Source organism: Bicyclus anynana, chromosome 3, assembly GCF_947172395.1.
Source record: "Bicyclus anynana chromosome 3, ilBicAnyn1.1, whole genome shotgun sequence".
Taxonomy (NCBI): Eukaryota; Metazoa; Arthropoda; class Insecta; order Lepidoptera; family Nymphalidae; genus Bicyclus; species Bicyclus anynana.
The window spans coordinates 9,741,729-9,759,418 of NC_069085.1; the positions used below are offsets into that span (position 1 = coordinate 9,741,729).

At 37.3% G+C, this 17,690-nt stretch overlaps 1 protein-coding gene across 2 annotated transcripts in view; it reads right to left on the minus strand.

Annotated features, from left to right (window-relative positions):
- The window catches only part of LOC112054769 (cullin-3), a 22,014-nt gene extending 4,926 nt beyond the window's left edge, over window positions 1-17,088 (minus strand). The window contains exons 1-14 of one of the 2 annotated variants that reach the window (XM_024094663.2): window positions 16,920-17,088; window positions 16,487-16,644; window positions 13,948-14,145; window positions 10,798-10,983; window positions 9,761-9,964; window positions 8,924-9,103; window positions 8,192-8,386; window positions 7,112-7,288; window positions 6,265-6,435; window positions 3,770-3,877; window positions 2,820-2,944; window positions 1,599-1,845; window positions 972-1,141; window positions 72-210 (exon numbers count right to left, since the gene is read on the minus strand). In XM_024094663.2, the coding sequence (XP_023950431.1) occupies window positions 72-210; window positions 972-1,141; window positions 1,599-1,845; window positions 2,820-2,944; window positions 3,770-3,877; window positions 6,265-6,435; window positions 7,112-7,288; window positions 8,192-8,386; window positions 8,924-9,103; window positions 9,761-9,964; window positions 10,798-10,983; window positions 13,948-14,145; window positions 16,487-16,546 (2,160 nt within the window). In that variant the 5' untranslated portion in view covers window positions 16,547-16,644; window positions 16,920-17,088. The other variant, XM_024094664.2, reaches the window with a different exon arrangement.
- Window positions 17,089-17,690: the final 602 nt, after the last annotated feature.

Here is a 17,690-nt window from a genome sequence, read left to right on the forward strand (position 1 = left end):
TATTATAACAAAATATTACCGCCATCTTCTTGCGGGCCTACATAATGTTAAATATTATAACAAAATATTACCGCCATCTTCTTGCGGGCCTTCATAATGCGCACGATGGCCGCCTCGATCTCGTGCTTGCGGTCCTCGTCCACCTTGTTGCGAGTCTCGCGTCGCTCTGGCTCTGACTCTCCCTTGGCCGCTACTGTCTGTATTTTAACCCTGAAATAGACAAATCATTATTACTATTGCGCCCCAGTACCCAAGCAACTGTTGATCAAGGCTCCAGAATGAAGAACCTCCTCAAATCTCGCACCGTCTTAAGGATTACTGTCTTCTATATCCAACTGATAGCCCAGTGGATATAACCTCTGCCTCCGATTCCGGAGGGTGTGGGCTTTTTAAGAAATTAAATATCACGTGTCTCAAACGGTGAAGGAAAAACATCGTGAAGAAACCTGCATACCAGAGACTTTTCTTAAATCTCTGCGTATGTGAAGTCTGCAAATCCGCATTGGGCCAGCGTGGTGGACTATTGGCCTAATCCCTCTCATTCTAAGAGAAGACTCGAGCTCAGCAGTGAGCCGAATATGGGTTGATAATGATAATGATGATGATATCCGACTCTTGATTCAACAGTCAAGCGAATGATTCTCAAGATGCTGGTCACGTGTATCAAGTAGTGAGGGTGTTTTAAAACAATCATTATGAAAATACTTATGAAAATAAGTTTGATTAATAAGCTTAAAACAATTAGATATAGTTAATATATTTTGAATAATATTTTATAAAACAACAACACAGAATTTAAAATTAAAAAGTTATGAAATGACATGAGTTTTCTACCCTCATTTATAATTTGTTTGTTAGTAAACAGTACTCTTTGAATGTGGCTTTAGTAAAGTACTTAATCTCGTAAGCAAAGTACAAGTATTTTTATACATTTTCCCCTTCAAACACTTAAGTTGTGTTATGTATCGTACCTATGTAACTTAGAAGTGAACGCGTCGTTGACGTAGAACTGGTGCGAAGGCTCAATCTCCTTGGTCTTGGGTTGTTTGATGAGCACCCGCTGCGTGGGCTTGCCCATGGCGAGCGACTGCAGCGCGCGCACCAGGTCCTTCTCGGGGATGTCAGTCTCATTCAATATTTCCTAGAAACAACGTATCAATGAAATCAATATACATGTTACCGTTAAATTGTAGAATACGTTAGTTTATAATCTCACGTATTATAATCTGCCGTCATATTGTGAACTGAAAATACTGATTACAATTTAACGTGTTATTTTCGGTATATTATAATCTATCGGAAGTGAATCCGTCAAATTGACAATCAGGATAAATTTACCATAGAGTTACAAAAATATTACAGCATAATAAAAATAGTAAAAAATTACAATGGACAAATCAAATAAAAAAGAAATAAAATCGGAGGGATGGCCAGTGCGTTTAAATTTTTTTAAACACTGATACAATGATAACCTTGGAAAATGATTATACACTAATAGAGATTACTAGTCAACAAACCAGTATTCAAATTATGTATTAGTTCAGTTTTATATAAATAATATAATGTTTTATTATTAATAAGTATACAAATTATAGTACCTCATAGGTGAACTTCTCGCGCTTGTTGAACAGCAACAGCACACACATCTGGAAGGTGGACACCTGTATGATGTGGCGGCGCACGGCAGAGGCGGCGGCGGAGGCGGCGGCGGGCGCGGGCGCGGACGCGTCGGGCGGCGAGGGCGACGCTGACGCCGTGTGCGCGCGGAAAGTGGCGTGCAGGTCCGCGCTGCCGAGCTGCGGCTGTAGGGATAGCTGGCGTCCAGAGTGTTTCGCTAGGTAGAATCTAAAATAAAATATATAATTATTAACATGACGACCCCGTCCGAAATTCCTCAGTGCCTTCGGACAGCGCGTGTTGCCAGTGATGACCTATGGTTCCGAGACTTGGTCGTTAACTATGAGCCTCATAAGAAAGTCACAAAGCGGGCGATGGAACGAGTTATGCTTGGAGTATCCCTGCGTGATCGAATCATGTGAAATGACAATATCCGCAGACGAACCTAACGCATACGAACACATACTCTAAATCAGCGAGTCGCGAAACTGAATTGACAATAGGCAAGCCACATAGCTCAAAGAGCCTATGGACGTGGGTCAAGCACCATGAGGTGCTTGAATGGCGACCCTGCACCGGAAAGCGCAGTGTTGGTTGACCCTCCCACTAGGTGGACTGAGGACATCAAGCGGGTTGCAGGGAGCCACTGGATGCTGGCTTCTTGAAACCGTTGTGCTTGGAAGTGCATGCTAGCAGTGATGATGATGGTGGTGGTGGTGGTGATGATGGATGATGATGATGATGATGATGATAATGATGGTGGTGGTGGTGGTGATGATGATGATGATGATGATGATGATGATGATGATGATGATGATGATGATGATGATGATGATGATGATGATGATGATGATGATGATGATGATGATGATGATGATGATGATGATGATGATGATGATGATGATGATGATGATGATGATGATGATGATGATGGTGGTGGTGGTGGTGACAATGATGATGATGGTGGTGGTGACGATGACGACGATGATGATGATGATGATGATGGCGGTGCTGATGATGATGGTGATGATGATGATGATGATGATGTTGGTGGTGGTGGTGACGATGATGATGATGGTGGTGGTGGTAACAATGATGATGATGATGATGATGATGATGATGATGATGATGATGATGATGATGGTGATGATGATGGTGGTGGTGGTGGTGGTGACGATAATGATGATGGTGGTGATACTCACGATCTAAACACTTCGAAGGCAGTGCGCGGCGCGGTGGGTATGTTACACTTGGGCGTGGCGCTCTGCGTGGGCCAGAAGCCGGTGGTGAGCACGCGCACCGACAGGTCCACGCCGTGCAGGTTGCTCTGTCAACACATGACTATTTGAAGACGCGGATCGCAATGATGACGCGTTGCGCGCCAAACGACCAATCAAATTGTTGGGTGATGACGTGATATCTATCTGTAAGGTGATTGGTCAGTAACTTCAGTGGAATTTCAACCTTAGCGGAGATATTGTTGAATCCAATTTCCTATAATTGTCTTTTTATTGCATACATATATCTAAATTAATTTTTTTGATCTCAATAGTATTGATACCTCAATAATCAACAGTAAAGGGACCGGACCATTCATCAATCATTACCAAGGGGTTGTGGTTCGATCCCTTACTGTGTTAGGAGTGAATGTACTTTTGTCAAATTCTTAACTAAGACAGTTAGCCCAAATAGTTGGAGGGGAGTGGGAATATTGGTCATATTTTAAAACATAGCAAATATTATTTAAAATATTGACAACCATTTGATGCACTGGGTGGGCAACCAAATGACCTGAATGAATGCCTATTGCGGTCGTATTTTGTTGCCAAGTTTTTATTTATGTTTAAAGTAAACTACCAGTTAAAAGTAAACTGTTTCTCAATAAACTTCAAACCATAATTATCACAAAGCTAGAGAATATATAGTGTGCCATTGCACGTAATTAGCCATTGTGTCACCCGTGCTGTGTATTGTGCAATGAGCATATAATGCAAAATGACTCCTGCCATAATAGCCCTCATTACATGACAGTGGCAATATTACATATTTATTGTGCCTTTGAATCTACTACTAAGGATTCTACAACAAACAAACATTTTAGTGTAATAAAATAATTGCACAGAGATTATCGGATTAATAAATAAAAAATTACCCCAGACGACAGCACATGTTCTTTAAACTCCTCCATGATTGTGTTGGATACCGTCATGTCTTTGAACATGCCCTCCAGCTTCGATGTGAACTGACACCCACATTCAGTCTGGAAATCAAAGATCAAAAATATAACAATTTATTAAGAAAAACCGACACACAATTATTATATATACAGGGTGCTCGAGAGTATTTCCCATAACTTCAAGGTCCCCTTATAGGAGCCGTACTGCATAACTAATATGTTTTTAACTAACAAATAAAAATATTTTATGTTTGGATATCTATTGTAACACACGCCTTTATCTATCTTTGCATAACAAAACAAAAAATACGCAACATTTGGCTTCGTCATAATTATAAGGATGCGTATAAGACACATTTAAAAATCTATCTACAAAAGAAATATTATTTACCTTGACAATATTAATTATTATTATAAATTAAAATTTAATTATATTGAACATATTTAATTAATTTTCGGTAACAAAAATAATAAACCCAGAGTTATGGGAAATACTCCCGAGTAACCTGTATAATAGTCTTAAGTATTTCTTATTGTACTTTATATATATGTATTATGTATACAAAATAAACTTAATAAAATAATTAAATACTGTAAAAGTAAAGTAAAAAGACAGAGTATTAATAATAAATTACAAAATTGTACATACATCTAAACACATTACATACTACACAAAACCTTTTAGTGCAACAACTATTAAAACAAATTACGAAATATCCTGCTTAAAGTCTTGCTAAAATCTGCAAAATTCTTTACTTGATTTTCTATGCAATTGATGTAAAAGTGACTTTAAGCAAGATATCTGAATGATATACTGCAAATATTTTTAATAAACTTCAAGGACACTCACAAGATAATGTCCAATATTACTGGTAAAGAATTTTGCAGAAATGTATGGAGGAAGAGGAATGTAACATGACTAAACAGTTATCCTGTTTTCTATTTGCGAGACATCACCAATAATACAGTGAAAGTCTCGCGGCTCCACGTCTTTTAACAGGCATTCGCTCTGGGGAATGTTGTAAAGCAAAATAATATATTCGGTATTTAAGTTAGTGTTTAAAAAATAACGCGGTCTTAAGATCACATCACATTAGACCCACTCGGCACGTGATCAGAACTACGTGTGATTAATTGGTTGCCCGCTTTCCTTGCGTTGCGAATTGCCCACTTATACTCGGTCCCCAATGGATCATCATCAATTGATCAGACTCTTAAAGCTTAGGCAAAACCAACACCACCACCTCTGCACGCAAGATGCTACAGCCATGCACAGTGGCGACCAGTAGACCCAATATGCGAGGATATCAAATGACGTATCTCGTGAAGAGATATGGACTTACGCCAACCAATAGCAGCGCAACCGGAAATTCTCTATTCAGTAGGGTCGAAAGAAATGGGACTAGGTCTGCTCCGCCGCCATAGGTTAACATTTTGTTTATTTCTCTTACGAGATATGTCGAACGAACGAAAAGTGTACGAACGTGTAGAAACGCCTTTGTACATTATATCTGATCGCCACCGTGCACGCTGCCGCCGACGCGAGCTGAACGCCGCGGTTTGGCCTTAGCTTCTGGTTAACTAAACATTGGTCTACGGGTCTGATCATACGCCGGGCGCGGGTGGCTCTAATGAGTTATGATCTTTAATCTGAAGCACGCTAACCTATACTAAAGCCAAACTTAATGTGGAATGTTAATCAACAAACAAATTAAGAATGAGAGTAAAAATCGCTAATCATTTTATACCTAATAATAATTTTAGATAATATGCTTAGAACAGTTAGATATTATAGTTAATAACTTTTGAATAACATTTCATAAAAAAACAAGAAAATTTGATATGAAATGATATGTAATAATGTCGTTTTTATTTAAAAAAACGTTTTTATAATAAACTACCACATGAAAGTTCAAAGTGTTTATTAAACGCAAGCTTTTAGGAAAGTCTTATTATAGTGTTAATGAATGATAAAAAAGCTTAGTGTTAAACTGCATTATATGACTGTGTGCTTAGTAAGTAAGTATGTAAAATGATGGTAAATAAAAAAAAACCTTGGCGGAGTTCGCTGAGGGGTCTTCTTGGACCAAGGCGAGTTTGAAATCCTCGTAACTTTAATTTCAAGTTTTCGACTAATATTACCACCATTGCATTAAATCAAATTATGACATAACTTGGCATTTCAAAAGTGCTACTACTACTACTACTACTCTCATTTATTTATTACTTCTTTTTTTTTTAATTTTTAACAATATAAGTATAAAATACAAAACATACTACTACTACTACTACTACTGCTATTAGTAAACTAAAGCTAATTGAAATAAATAAATTTTGAATTATGCGTTTTCTACCTTCATTTCTAATTAGTTTGTTGATAAACATTCTACATTGATTTAGGCTTTAGTTATAGAATAGAATTTTATTTTATTTTATAGATTATTTGATGGCATTTATAGCTTTCAGTTTACCTTGAGTTTGGAGATCATGTTCTTCTCGCTGTCATCTGAGACAGATTTGTTGAGCAGGAGGCGTTTGGCGAGGTGCTGTTTGTAGTAGCGTTCAAATACGTCTTTCTCTTGCAGGAAACGGAACAAAACCATGGTCTTGTCCAGGACCGCTTCAATTTCTTGTTCGCTCATCTAAAATGTAGTGTAGTACATAGAATAAGGGTCCGAAATATATCGATATCAATTAATAAATGTTAAGAATTTCTTATACAACTTAATTTAAATATCACGATTTTTTTTTAAATTTTCCAAACGTCAAAAACGCTGTCGTCCATTTTGTGACGTCACTAACAAACTTGGTGTACTAAACTTCGAACTAATTGTTAAGTAATATTTTGTCAAACGCTCCATTTGTATGGGATTTATTATAGTGATGTCATAAAACAGTTGAAATTTAGACTGTCATGGCCGACAGGCGTTTTGGCTCGTATTGTCAAAAACATATTTTTTAAAAACTAAAATTTTCATGTAATCTCAAAAAACTATGCATATTTTTTTTTCTGTCTAGTAGAACGATAATGAACTATTTAAGACCATTAAAAAAAAAGTGTCAACTTTATTAACAGATTGAGTTGCCTTTTTTAAATATTAGCTTTATATCCACTACATTGTGTACGAGCTAGGAGTCGGTTTTGCCATCAAGCGAGGATTTAACACAAAGACTTCCAGATTTAATTCCAAATTATATTTAGAACCTCTTTTAGTAGAACCACTCTTTAAATAATCAATCTTTTAGTGTTTCTAGAAAATATGGTGTTTATTGTAAATAATAATTCAGTATGATCATATAAATAAATTGGCTGCTTACCCCTTTTTCGCCTTTTTTCAGTTTTCCATCGATAAATAGTGAAAGAAACTCTGGGGATTTATTGTTAAGATTAAGGAAGTATTCGAAGTCTGAAGCAATCATTTGTTTGAATATTTTATCATTGTTAAATGAGTTGTGGAGGAAATGGTCGAACCTATCTTTCAGATCAAGGAGATTCTGTAACAAAGGAAAAAATGTTATTAATAAACTATATCACTTTTGACAACCTTGTAAGTAAAGTTCGTCTAGATTGAATTGATCGAAAACCTGAACAAATATGGCCGTACTGATGACGCCACAACACCTCTAGGGATGGGCCTTCAATGAACGAAATCGGTAACGAATTATTGAATTATTGAGTTTATGGTGGACGGAAGTCCTGGGTTCGATTCCCGGTGGGGCCGATTGGTCAGGAACATACATGCACTCAGGTGATGGCATACGTGTTGTGGTGCGTGTAGAATAAATTGCCTCCTTGTGCTTGTGTTAATGGAATAAATGTAGGGCTAATTGTTCCCTGGATGAGCCAGAATACGATTGCGAGCTTCAGTCGATTAATTGTGAGGAACAATGATTTTTTGTCCAAACTAAGCGAATAGTACTTGTAGAGCTTACTGTGCCGTGGGAGACTAACATTCCGAAGGACCACAGTATAAAAGTGAATAAATATTATGACCTAACAAATGAAGTAACTAAAAATGGCTATGTAGTTAGTCTGTACGCCGTAGAAGTAGGTGCGAGAGGATTACCAGCAAAATCTCTCTATAACTTGCTTAAAGACCTTGGCCTCTCTAGAAGTGCAGCTAGTTCCATATCAGAACAAGTATCCAAAGGTGCTCTAATAGGATCTTACCAAATTTGGCTAGACAGGGCAACAACACGAGCAGAGAACGGAGAGTGTAATCGTCAAGGAATTCCTTAACCCTACGTCCTGTAGTCACAAGTTCAGGACTCTGCTCGCGAGATTTTCTCTCTACCACGCGATGGGCGCGCACCCGCACGGTGAATCCATGGAATGCTAAGATATTGGTCTCAAACGCTAGATATCCCTTGGCTGAGATGATGCAGTCAGGGTCGTACTTGCACGTAGGCGATGGCGTTGGTGTTGTGGTGCGTGTCGGTGACGAGCGCGCGGCCCTGCTCGCGCAGGTTGGCGGACACGGCGTCGGCCACGGTGCGCAGCCCCTCGCTGACGCGCGACAGCAGCTTGTACACGCACGCCAGCTCCACGGTGCGCGTGTGCATCAGCATGTGCACCACGCCAGAGTTCTCCATCTTTAAATAATGCAATAATAATAAAATAAAGCATCAATTTTCATAACATTTAATTATTATAAATACACGTAAACACGTACGCATGTACGCAAACCGTATGTTGGTACGCAAACAATCGTATTCATTCACTCACGCTCATACGCAAATCAACTGAAATCAAAACATAATTATTGCGAATTCAGGTTACAGACAGATCTTCTTTAAATCCAAATTCCACCTTCCAGCTTGCAATATCAAAACACCTTACATTATAATTTACAATAACTAATTCACACATCATATTAGAAAAGTAATTAATTGTAAACACGCACGCACGTACGCAAACCGTATGCTGGTACGCAAACAATCGCGTCTATACGCAAACACGCACGCGCGTTCATACACGCCCACGCAGTGGTTAGCGAACTTCGACGATGGTCTTTTGGTCTTTATGTGCCGCTCGATGAGCTCGAGCACGAGCACGGCCACGACACACACTTACGCTCATACGCAAACACGTACGCACATCCGTACACTCGCACGCAGTGGTGTGCGTACCTCGACGATGGTCTTCATGTGCCGCTCGATGAGCTCGTGCTCCAGCACGGCCACGACGCGCGGCTCGGTGCTCTCGTCGAGGTAGTGCCGCGCGCGCTCCGCCTCCTCGCTGATGCGCGCCTCCACGCGGGCGATGTACACCGCCGCGCTGTTCTCCGCCAAGAACTTCTGAGATTCCATCTGGATATACAAACTCTTTGTTAACCAACTTTTTTTTATTTAGACATGTACTTCAACTGCAATCATACTGTATGGTAAGCAATGATGCAGCATATGATGAAGCACAACTTGCCTCATATTCTTAGATTATAACTTTTCAAGATAATAAATATTGACTTTATAGATAGCAATGCTAAAAATACTGGTCCACCTACTTGGATTCAGAATGACGTAACCTACATAAACCAAGCATTGTTCAAATAAAATGTATACGAAAAGCTGCAGTTTAATCAATTGGGGTCAGCTAATCTCAGGTTCAGATTGAAAAAATATTATATACATGTTGAATAGTCCAGTTTTCGAAGAAATTAATTGCTAAAGAAATATAATTTTACGCGACCTTAAAAGTGGAGCGTTAATATAAAATGTGGCAAAACCGGGATGAGTTTGAGAGGATAAAATCTACTAATTATTCACAAAACTTGAAATTTTTTGTAGTTGTGGCGTTCGCTAGTTTAAAAAAAACGAGATAAAACAAATATAGTAAAACTTCCTTAGCTCTCAACGTCAGTTCGCTTAACTAGATTATACTTTTCGTAACGCATTCACCAGCATACTCTCCAAGTCTTGACGAGAGGAGTTTGGGGAGTTGGGGAGAAAGGGTGTAAAACTAGTTACCCTATAAAATTCAGCAGATTGCAGCAGGAAGGGCTTCTCGAAGTCCTCCTCGTAGACGGAGCGCGAGTTGATGCCCAGCACCATGAGCATCTGGCACACGTTGCGGATGGCCAGCCGGTCCACCACCTCGCCGCGCCGCTCGCGCGCCACCAGCTCCAGCAGCGACTGCCGCAGGTGGTCGCGGATGCAGCCGTAGCGAACCACCTGATGGTTTCAAAACAATGGGGATGATGACTAGGTTTGAATATATTGATTTTTATGATACATTCGGGTAAATAAAGACAATTTCAACTAATTTATACATATTTGCAAAATAAATAAGATTATACAATTTCAAAAACTATTAAAAATCTTTTATCGTAATTAGATGAAAATTCATAGTTTAAGCTTCCTTCGTCCATTAATTGTGACATTTTTTAATATACGAACTATAAAGTTTATAGTATAAACATAAACGTCCATACAAATCTAACGATCATTATGTAACTACGACGTCATTAATTCGTACCATTTTGTATGGGGCGTTTTTCAGGGATACGTAGCAGTGCCGCAAATCTGACCCTTTAAATCACTGTAGCTCCGAAAATAATGATCGCAGATACCCAGTTATTTTCACAAAATTGCTTTACTATTAGCGTACTCTTAATTTATATACAATTTAAAAACTGTCATCATCCCCATACTGCTATACTAGTGGCGTAGCGTCCCTTGGAGCGGCCCTGTATCAAAATTAGTTGAAGGGGCCCAATTAATGAAGGGTAGATTTCTCACAAAATGCTCGCTTAAAATAAATATGACGATGATATGTGTAGGATGTTTACATCTTTTGGATACACCCTTAAGCAAGGAATTAAGCGAGATTGTTGATTGAAATTTCCTACTTTTTGCTTTTACACGTAAGGGGCCCCTGTAGCCCGGGGGTCCCGAATCATTGATATGGCTAGTACAGCGGTAGCTACGCCCCTGGCCTAGCTATCTGATATGATAGGCAAACTATTTGGTTTCTGTTTTAAACAGTGTCTATTTGCTAAGCTTACCTGATCTCTAAATATAATGAGTCCTAAGTTGTATACATTGTCTACATCGTTCTGTAGCACAAACACTCTATCCATATACATGAGTATGTCTCGTATCATCACCATGCTAGTCTGGTGATCTGTCCACGCATTGTTTAAAGTTTGCAAGAAACCATTGTGCAAAGAGTTCAGAACATCTTCACGCACCTGAAAATAATATCCAGGTTATTAATTTAATAATCATAACTAACATAGCCCTAATATAATTGATATATTAGAGCAATGTAAGGAGTTTCTCTGAAGGACAAAATCTAGAACGAGGAAGTCGTAGGAGAACTAAATTAATCGACGTAGCCCAAAGGGCATATTTGTCGCAGTACAGATGGCCGCTGGAGCAGTCGTGTTCTGGAGTGGAGACCACGTACCAGCAAGCACAGAGTAGCACGCCCTCCAGCTAAATGGTCCTACAACATTAAGAAGGTAGTAAGAAGTGGTTGGATGAGGAATATGGAGGATTGTATGTGGTGTCGGTGTAGTCACAAGTCCTGGACTTTGTTAGGCGTTTTTCTCTCTACCACGCGATGGACCCGGCACCTGCACGGTGAATCCATGGAATGCTAAGATATTCGTCACTGTCTCTCGGAAAGGCCTATGTCCAGCAATGGATGTTTACAGGCTGATGGTGAATCGACGACGACCGGGTCTTCCTCGGTAACCCTCACGGGTCACGGGGTTACAGTGATTGGGGCGTTGGCCCCTCTCTGTAGAGTTCAACGCCGCCTGCAACGACAGGCGGGGCGCTGGGTGGGGCCTATTTAGGGTAGGTGGGGTCTATTTAGGGGTGGGGCATATTTAGGTCTGGTTGGATGGTGAATCTTCATTATCAGCCTACTTTTATGGTCCACTACAGGGGCAGGACTCCCTCCTTATAGGAGAGGGGATATGACCCACGCTGGTCCAATGTGGGTTGGAGGGATTAGGGTGATAATGTTAGGAAGGAAAAAAACGAAGGCATATTGACGGGCATATAAAACTCAGTATGTCATATAGCCTAACCTGGGATTCCAACCCAGGATATCATTATCCGCAACCACAAGTCAAGGGTAAATATTCACCTTCTAGGCAAGCATGTTCCCCTATAGGCTACATCATCCCTTACCATCAAGCATGATTGCAATCAAGCCTAAACAATGTAGAGAAGCCTCATCATCATAATTAACCGACTCGTTGCTGATCTCCCACCAAACCAGATTTGCATCATTATAGAAATTATTAAATTCCTTAACTATTCTGAGCTTGAAATCATACCAAGAACCAAACAGTAATAAGGAGATACACAGTCATAGTGTGTTTCTAATCGAGAAGTGATAATCAAAAATTGGTCGCACTACAACTCTCTTGACAAATAAGGCTACGCCCTAACTGGGCATCCATGTTGTGCATTACATAATAAAAATGTGACTAGTATTATTATATTATATAATGTCAAATATATAAGGTATTGCTTAAACAATAAATGTAATGAAATGAACATCCTTGTGAAATTTTAATGCAAATTCTTTCTATTCAATAATAATTGCAAACAATTTGTTATTGTTACAGCAAACAATAACTGTTCTAAATGTATTATATTAATACTTGAAAAAACAAAATAACCAACTTCAACAATTGAGAAGGGCTAAGCCATTGTATGAAAGAGAGAATAGAGAGAGAGAGAAAAAAAATATGCCTCACTAAGAAACATGATATATGTTCATTCATCATCATTCTCAATCCATATTCGGCTCACTGCTGAGCTCGAGTCTCAGAATGAGAGGGGTTAGGCCAATAGTCTACCACGCTGTCCCCATAAGGATTGGCAGACGTCAAACACACAGAGAATTAAGAAAATTCTCTGGTATGCAGGATTCCTCATGATGTTTTCCTTCACCGTTTTTTGAGACACGTGATATTTAATTTCTTAAATATATGTTATTTTTTACATTTACATGATCTTTTAGAAGGAAACACTATGTAAATGTAAAAAAATAAATATGAATTGCATTAAATATGTTAGCTATTTCTTTGATTCAAAAAACCAGTGTGCTTTAGACCACACAACTGAAGTAAAACTTCTTAAGCTCTTCCTCTCAACGTCTGTTCGTCTCGCGCGATTACAGTTTTCGTAACGCATTCACCAGCTAATCCCCAAGGTAAGCGTAGGTAAAGGAAGTTTTTACATTTTTTTTTATCTTGGAGAGGCTGGTGCTTCACTACAATAATGCCTGATGGTAAGCAAAGATGAGGTATAAGATGAAGCGCGCTTGCCTAGAAGATGCCTATTCACTCTTGCCTGAAGGTGCACAAATTATAGGTGTCAGGAAACACAGACGCCAGAAGGGTCCTTACACCTACTCCTACACCTTAGCAGTTCTAATTAGAAACATTAACACAAAACGTTTCATGCAGGTTGACTAATAGACAATTGCCATGCCACAGATGCCATTTTCCAAAATGTCTCTGTTGTGTGGTAGAATGGGGATGGAGGAACAAGATTATAAAGTTTCTGTGCACACTCTCCGAACACAATGATAAAACCAGTCATGATATATTGATAAAACTTCCAGTCTATTTATTCTGTAACATTGATAGATAAGTTAGGAAAACAGTGAGTAATTTCCATACTAGTATTTTTAGCGTACATGTCATATAAGCAAACATTGATTTATTATTTCAAGTACAATTACAAAAATGCAATGAAAACTTGATATGTTATTACAATCAAATCTGTGCTATAATAGGAGAGTAGAAACGAAATATCTTCACTCACTTCAAAAATGACCAATAGTTCAGAACTCTACAAAATTAGAGTTACCAAAACTAATCTATCCTAACAAAATTCCAGGACGAATTAGTTTTGTTACTCCCAAAAGACCAGAGAGTATCAGAGAATTTAATTCAAGGCTTCCACAATTACAAAAAATAAGAGGGGTAGTACATAATAAAAAATAAATCTTAAAATTGTTTTCTCTATCTGTTGATACTAATCAACTAATTTTATCAACAGATATTCATGCAACTGGTCAAAGTATGCAGCAATGGTTGGATTTATCAATACAAGATGTTTTTTTTAAATTATCTAAATAATTTAATTGCAGGCGTCTATTATTGGTAAATAAATATTGCTCATACCTTAGTTTCCAAATGTTGTGTGACAACTTCCTTCAAACCTGTGTACAGTCTTTCCCCATACTTGTGGAGGACCATGGTATATGCATTTCTATACAACTCTTCAAATGAGAGGCCAGAATTGTTCTTCTTTTGTATTTCTTGTATTGCATTTTTTAGTAAACTCCATATACTCTCCACATACTTTGAGTCCATAGTCATCTGAAACAATTATGTCAATTACTAACAGACCTGATCAAGCTTCGCTTTGACTTACGTGTGCTTCTTCCCTACTCCCACCATACGCCTACCCTACCTCTGTGTCCAATTTTTAGCTTCCTATGTTGAAAACTGTGAAAAGTCCCATATAAAATTTCAACCCCTCTTTAGAAGGTCTGGGGAAGATTTTCAAAAAAAAAAAGATATGCACAGTGATCCATTCAACTATCTCCACTTTAAAAATCACTGTCAATTCGTCACTGCATTTTGCTGTGAAAGACAGACAGACACACACACTTTCACATTTATAATATTAGTATGGATAATTGGATGTTTATTGTAAACAATAATTTCTATCAAGAAGACACAAATCACCTTCCAATTATATTTGAATATAATTGGAAGGTCTAATAAATGTATTAGTATTCTAGTACTAAGAACCCTATCCAAGTTCAATCAGTTGGTCAATTTCTGAGATACAAAAGTTGCATACATTCAAACAAGTCAAATACAGAGCCATCTTTTTGAATTCATATAACAAAAACATAATAAATTCAGGTTGAGCTAAAACTAGACTCGACAAAAATTTTGACAAGAGTTTCTTTGTGTTTTACTCATAGTATCATGTAAATAACTATGAGCACTTTAGAAAACACAGTTATTTTTAAAACACAGACAGGCACTTTTTTATATACATATTGATATTGACATATTGATTACACACCCAACTGTCTGGATACATTTGGTAATAGGGCTCTGAATAGTTCCATACTTGAAATTTCCTGGTCATGTTGAAAAGATAACATAAGGTGTCATATAAACATTGTACAAATAAAAGTATATAAAACACAAATACAACAAGTTACAAAATGTTATGCTTGTACAATATTATCTTTTGTCAAATAAAACTGTAATTATGACATACTGAATACAAAAAATTTCATTCCAAACAAACTGAATTTATATTTCTAATTTTGAATCAATCTATCAAATTGATTTTGTGTGACATTGACAGATATATTAATTTGAGGTGCAATGAAAAAGGTACTATAATAAATACATGGAATAAATAAATACATTAAGCTTTGCCTGAACTAAATATAAATCTGTACCATGTGTGGGTAATCCAACCTCAGTCTGTGCGTAGCACATATTATATCAACCGGAGTGACTAAAGTACTGTTTATCATTCACATCCACCTAACTGAATGGCGAATGACAGTATGGTGCATCACTTCAGTTACAGCCATATGGATGTGTATAATGAAACAATTGAAATTATATCATGGTCAAAGAAATTTTTAGTAGAATATTTTGTTCTAAACATGAGACCTTCTGTGTCCTTCTCACACTAATTACATAAGGGCCTGCCTCGCTAGATGTTATTATTTTATTTATATAATCATAAATCTAATGTGCTTATAAAAACATAGAATCTATGATTATAGACCTCTCTCTCAGTTATAGACCTCTGTAAAAATACCTCTTTATGTAGTTGATGGGAAAAAAACAGGGATTATAAAATCCAATCACAATAATAATTTAAAATCCTTTGTTAAAGAACATAATAATTCAGTGTTTTTTAATGATGACCACCAATTCCAGCAGGATGTACTAATGTGGTTGTTTCAAGTGTGCACACATATACAAGCTGGACTGACACATGTTTGTCTGTTTCAGATTGGCCTAGTATGGAAAACTTTAATCTTTCAAAATTCAATACATGTACTAATACACATAATATCACACACATAAAAATAACTTCCTGACATTTGGTAAAGCTTATATTTTGCTTATAATCAGTGATAATGCAAACATATGGTTCCAAGGTGCTGGTCTATTGATGGAGTAGGGACTATATCAATATTAGTAGTCCATACTATAAATAATATATAATTATAAATTTAGTATGTTTATTTATTTGTGTGGATCCCTGAGCGCTTTAAAAATACAATTCAACTATAATGAGGTAAACCTCAAAATCATCTACAAATTTAGTTTCCAGGAAAAAACAGATTTGCCAAAGTTAGGACATCTTGGTTTTGCTAGGTTCTCAGCATTTAGGATAATTTACATGGATAAAAATTAAATTTTTGCAACATTCTATAACATAATTGTAGGGTATGGTGATAGCTTATTGATTTATACACTTCATAGTACACCTTAACAAAAAACAACAACAATAAACAGATAATCTGTCAGATTTCACTATCAGGCATTTTGGCAACACCAATTATTAAAAATGATAGAGAAAAAAATCTATAATTTGTCAGTGAATAAACGAGACCACTAGATCTCAAATATTTTTATACCTATTGATATTTTTGGTAGATGTAAAACTTACGGGAAACGCTCGAATCCTCATTTTGCCAGGTTTGTCTTTAGGCAATGTACTTTTCATCATTACGGCCAAGAACTTGACTACTAATGTAATAAATATTCCACTATTTTAAATATTTCATTCAGTCACAAGAATACTTCATTGTTACACTCACGTTCCATCTGTAATTAAAAAAGGGTGTCTTTTATCACATTCATTAAACGTCATTAAATTTGCGGCATAGGCTACTCTAGTAAACATCGATGAAAATTGTCCATATACTGATGTTTTATTTTAGGACCATACCTACTGGTTTAACTAGATTCAATGCGGCAATCTGAAAAATGGAAACCAATCCCAAACCATTTGCCAAGACCGAAGGCAAAATATGTCACAGCGCCACTTCACGCTATGACGTTTTTTATACCTTGAATCTGGTAAAAATGTTTCAACTTACACACGTGTGAATATTTACTGATCAATCCTACGATTAGTCAGTCACTTTGATATTTATTTATAATTTCCTTTTTAATCTAAAACAATTAAATTCTTGATTGTTTAATGTTTTTTATTTGATTGAGTTTGAGTACTTCATTTTTTACCATAGACCAGAGAGACAGATACACAGACTAAAATTCTTCTGCGTATAAATCGTCATTGATCTTTGATATGCATCAAATATATAATTCATCTGAGGCATCAAATCCAAGACTTGCCTATAAGGACTGGACCCTTAATGGTCTAAGACTGGACCTCTGGCCGGTTTGGCCTTAAGCCTAGTTCGGACTACTTTAGTATTTTAGTCAAGTAAGAACGATTTTTGGGCGGTAACAAGTAGTCTAGTATGCTACTCGACTAAAATGCTAAATAGTTCGAACTAGGTAACGCCTAGTTGGTAAAGTAGTGATTGTTAGTCTGTGTAAAAACTACACTTGTGAGTCTGGCGATTCATACTGTTGTGTGTAGTCCAATGAAAAAAAGAAAGGAAAAAACAATAAAAAGATAGAAAGCTTCTTTCATTGGTAGTCTAGACTATTTAAATAACAGGACCTGCTTCGCTAACCGTTACCCCTCTGGCAAAGATAAAAAATCTATGATCTAACGCGTTTATGAGACCTGTTGCTATAAAATCGATGTTTCATTGTTGTAATCGTTTTATATATATCGTTAAAGAGCTCCCTAAAAATGCCGGCTTGTGTAGTTAAATGGTATAAAAAAACGGCCAAAA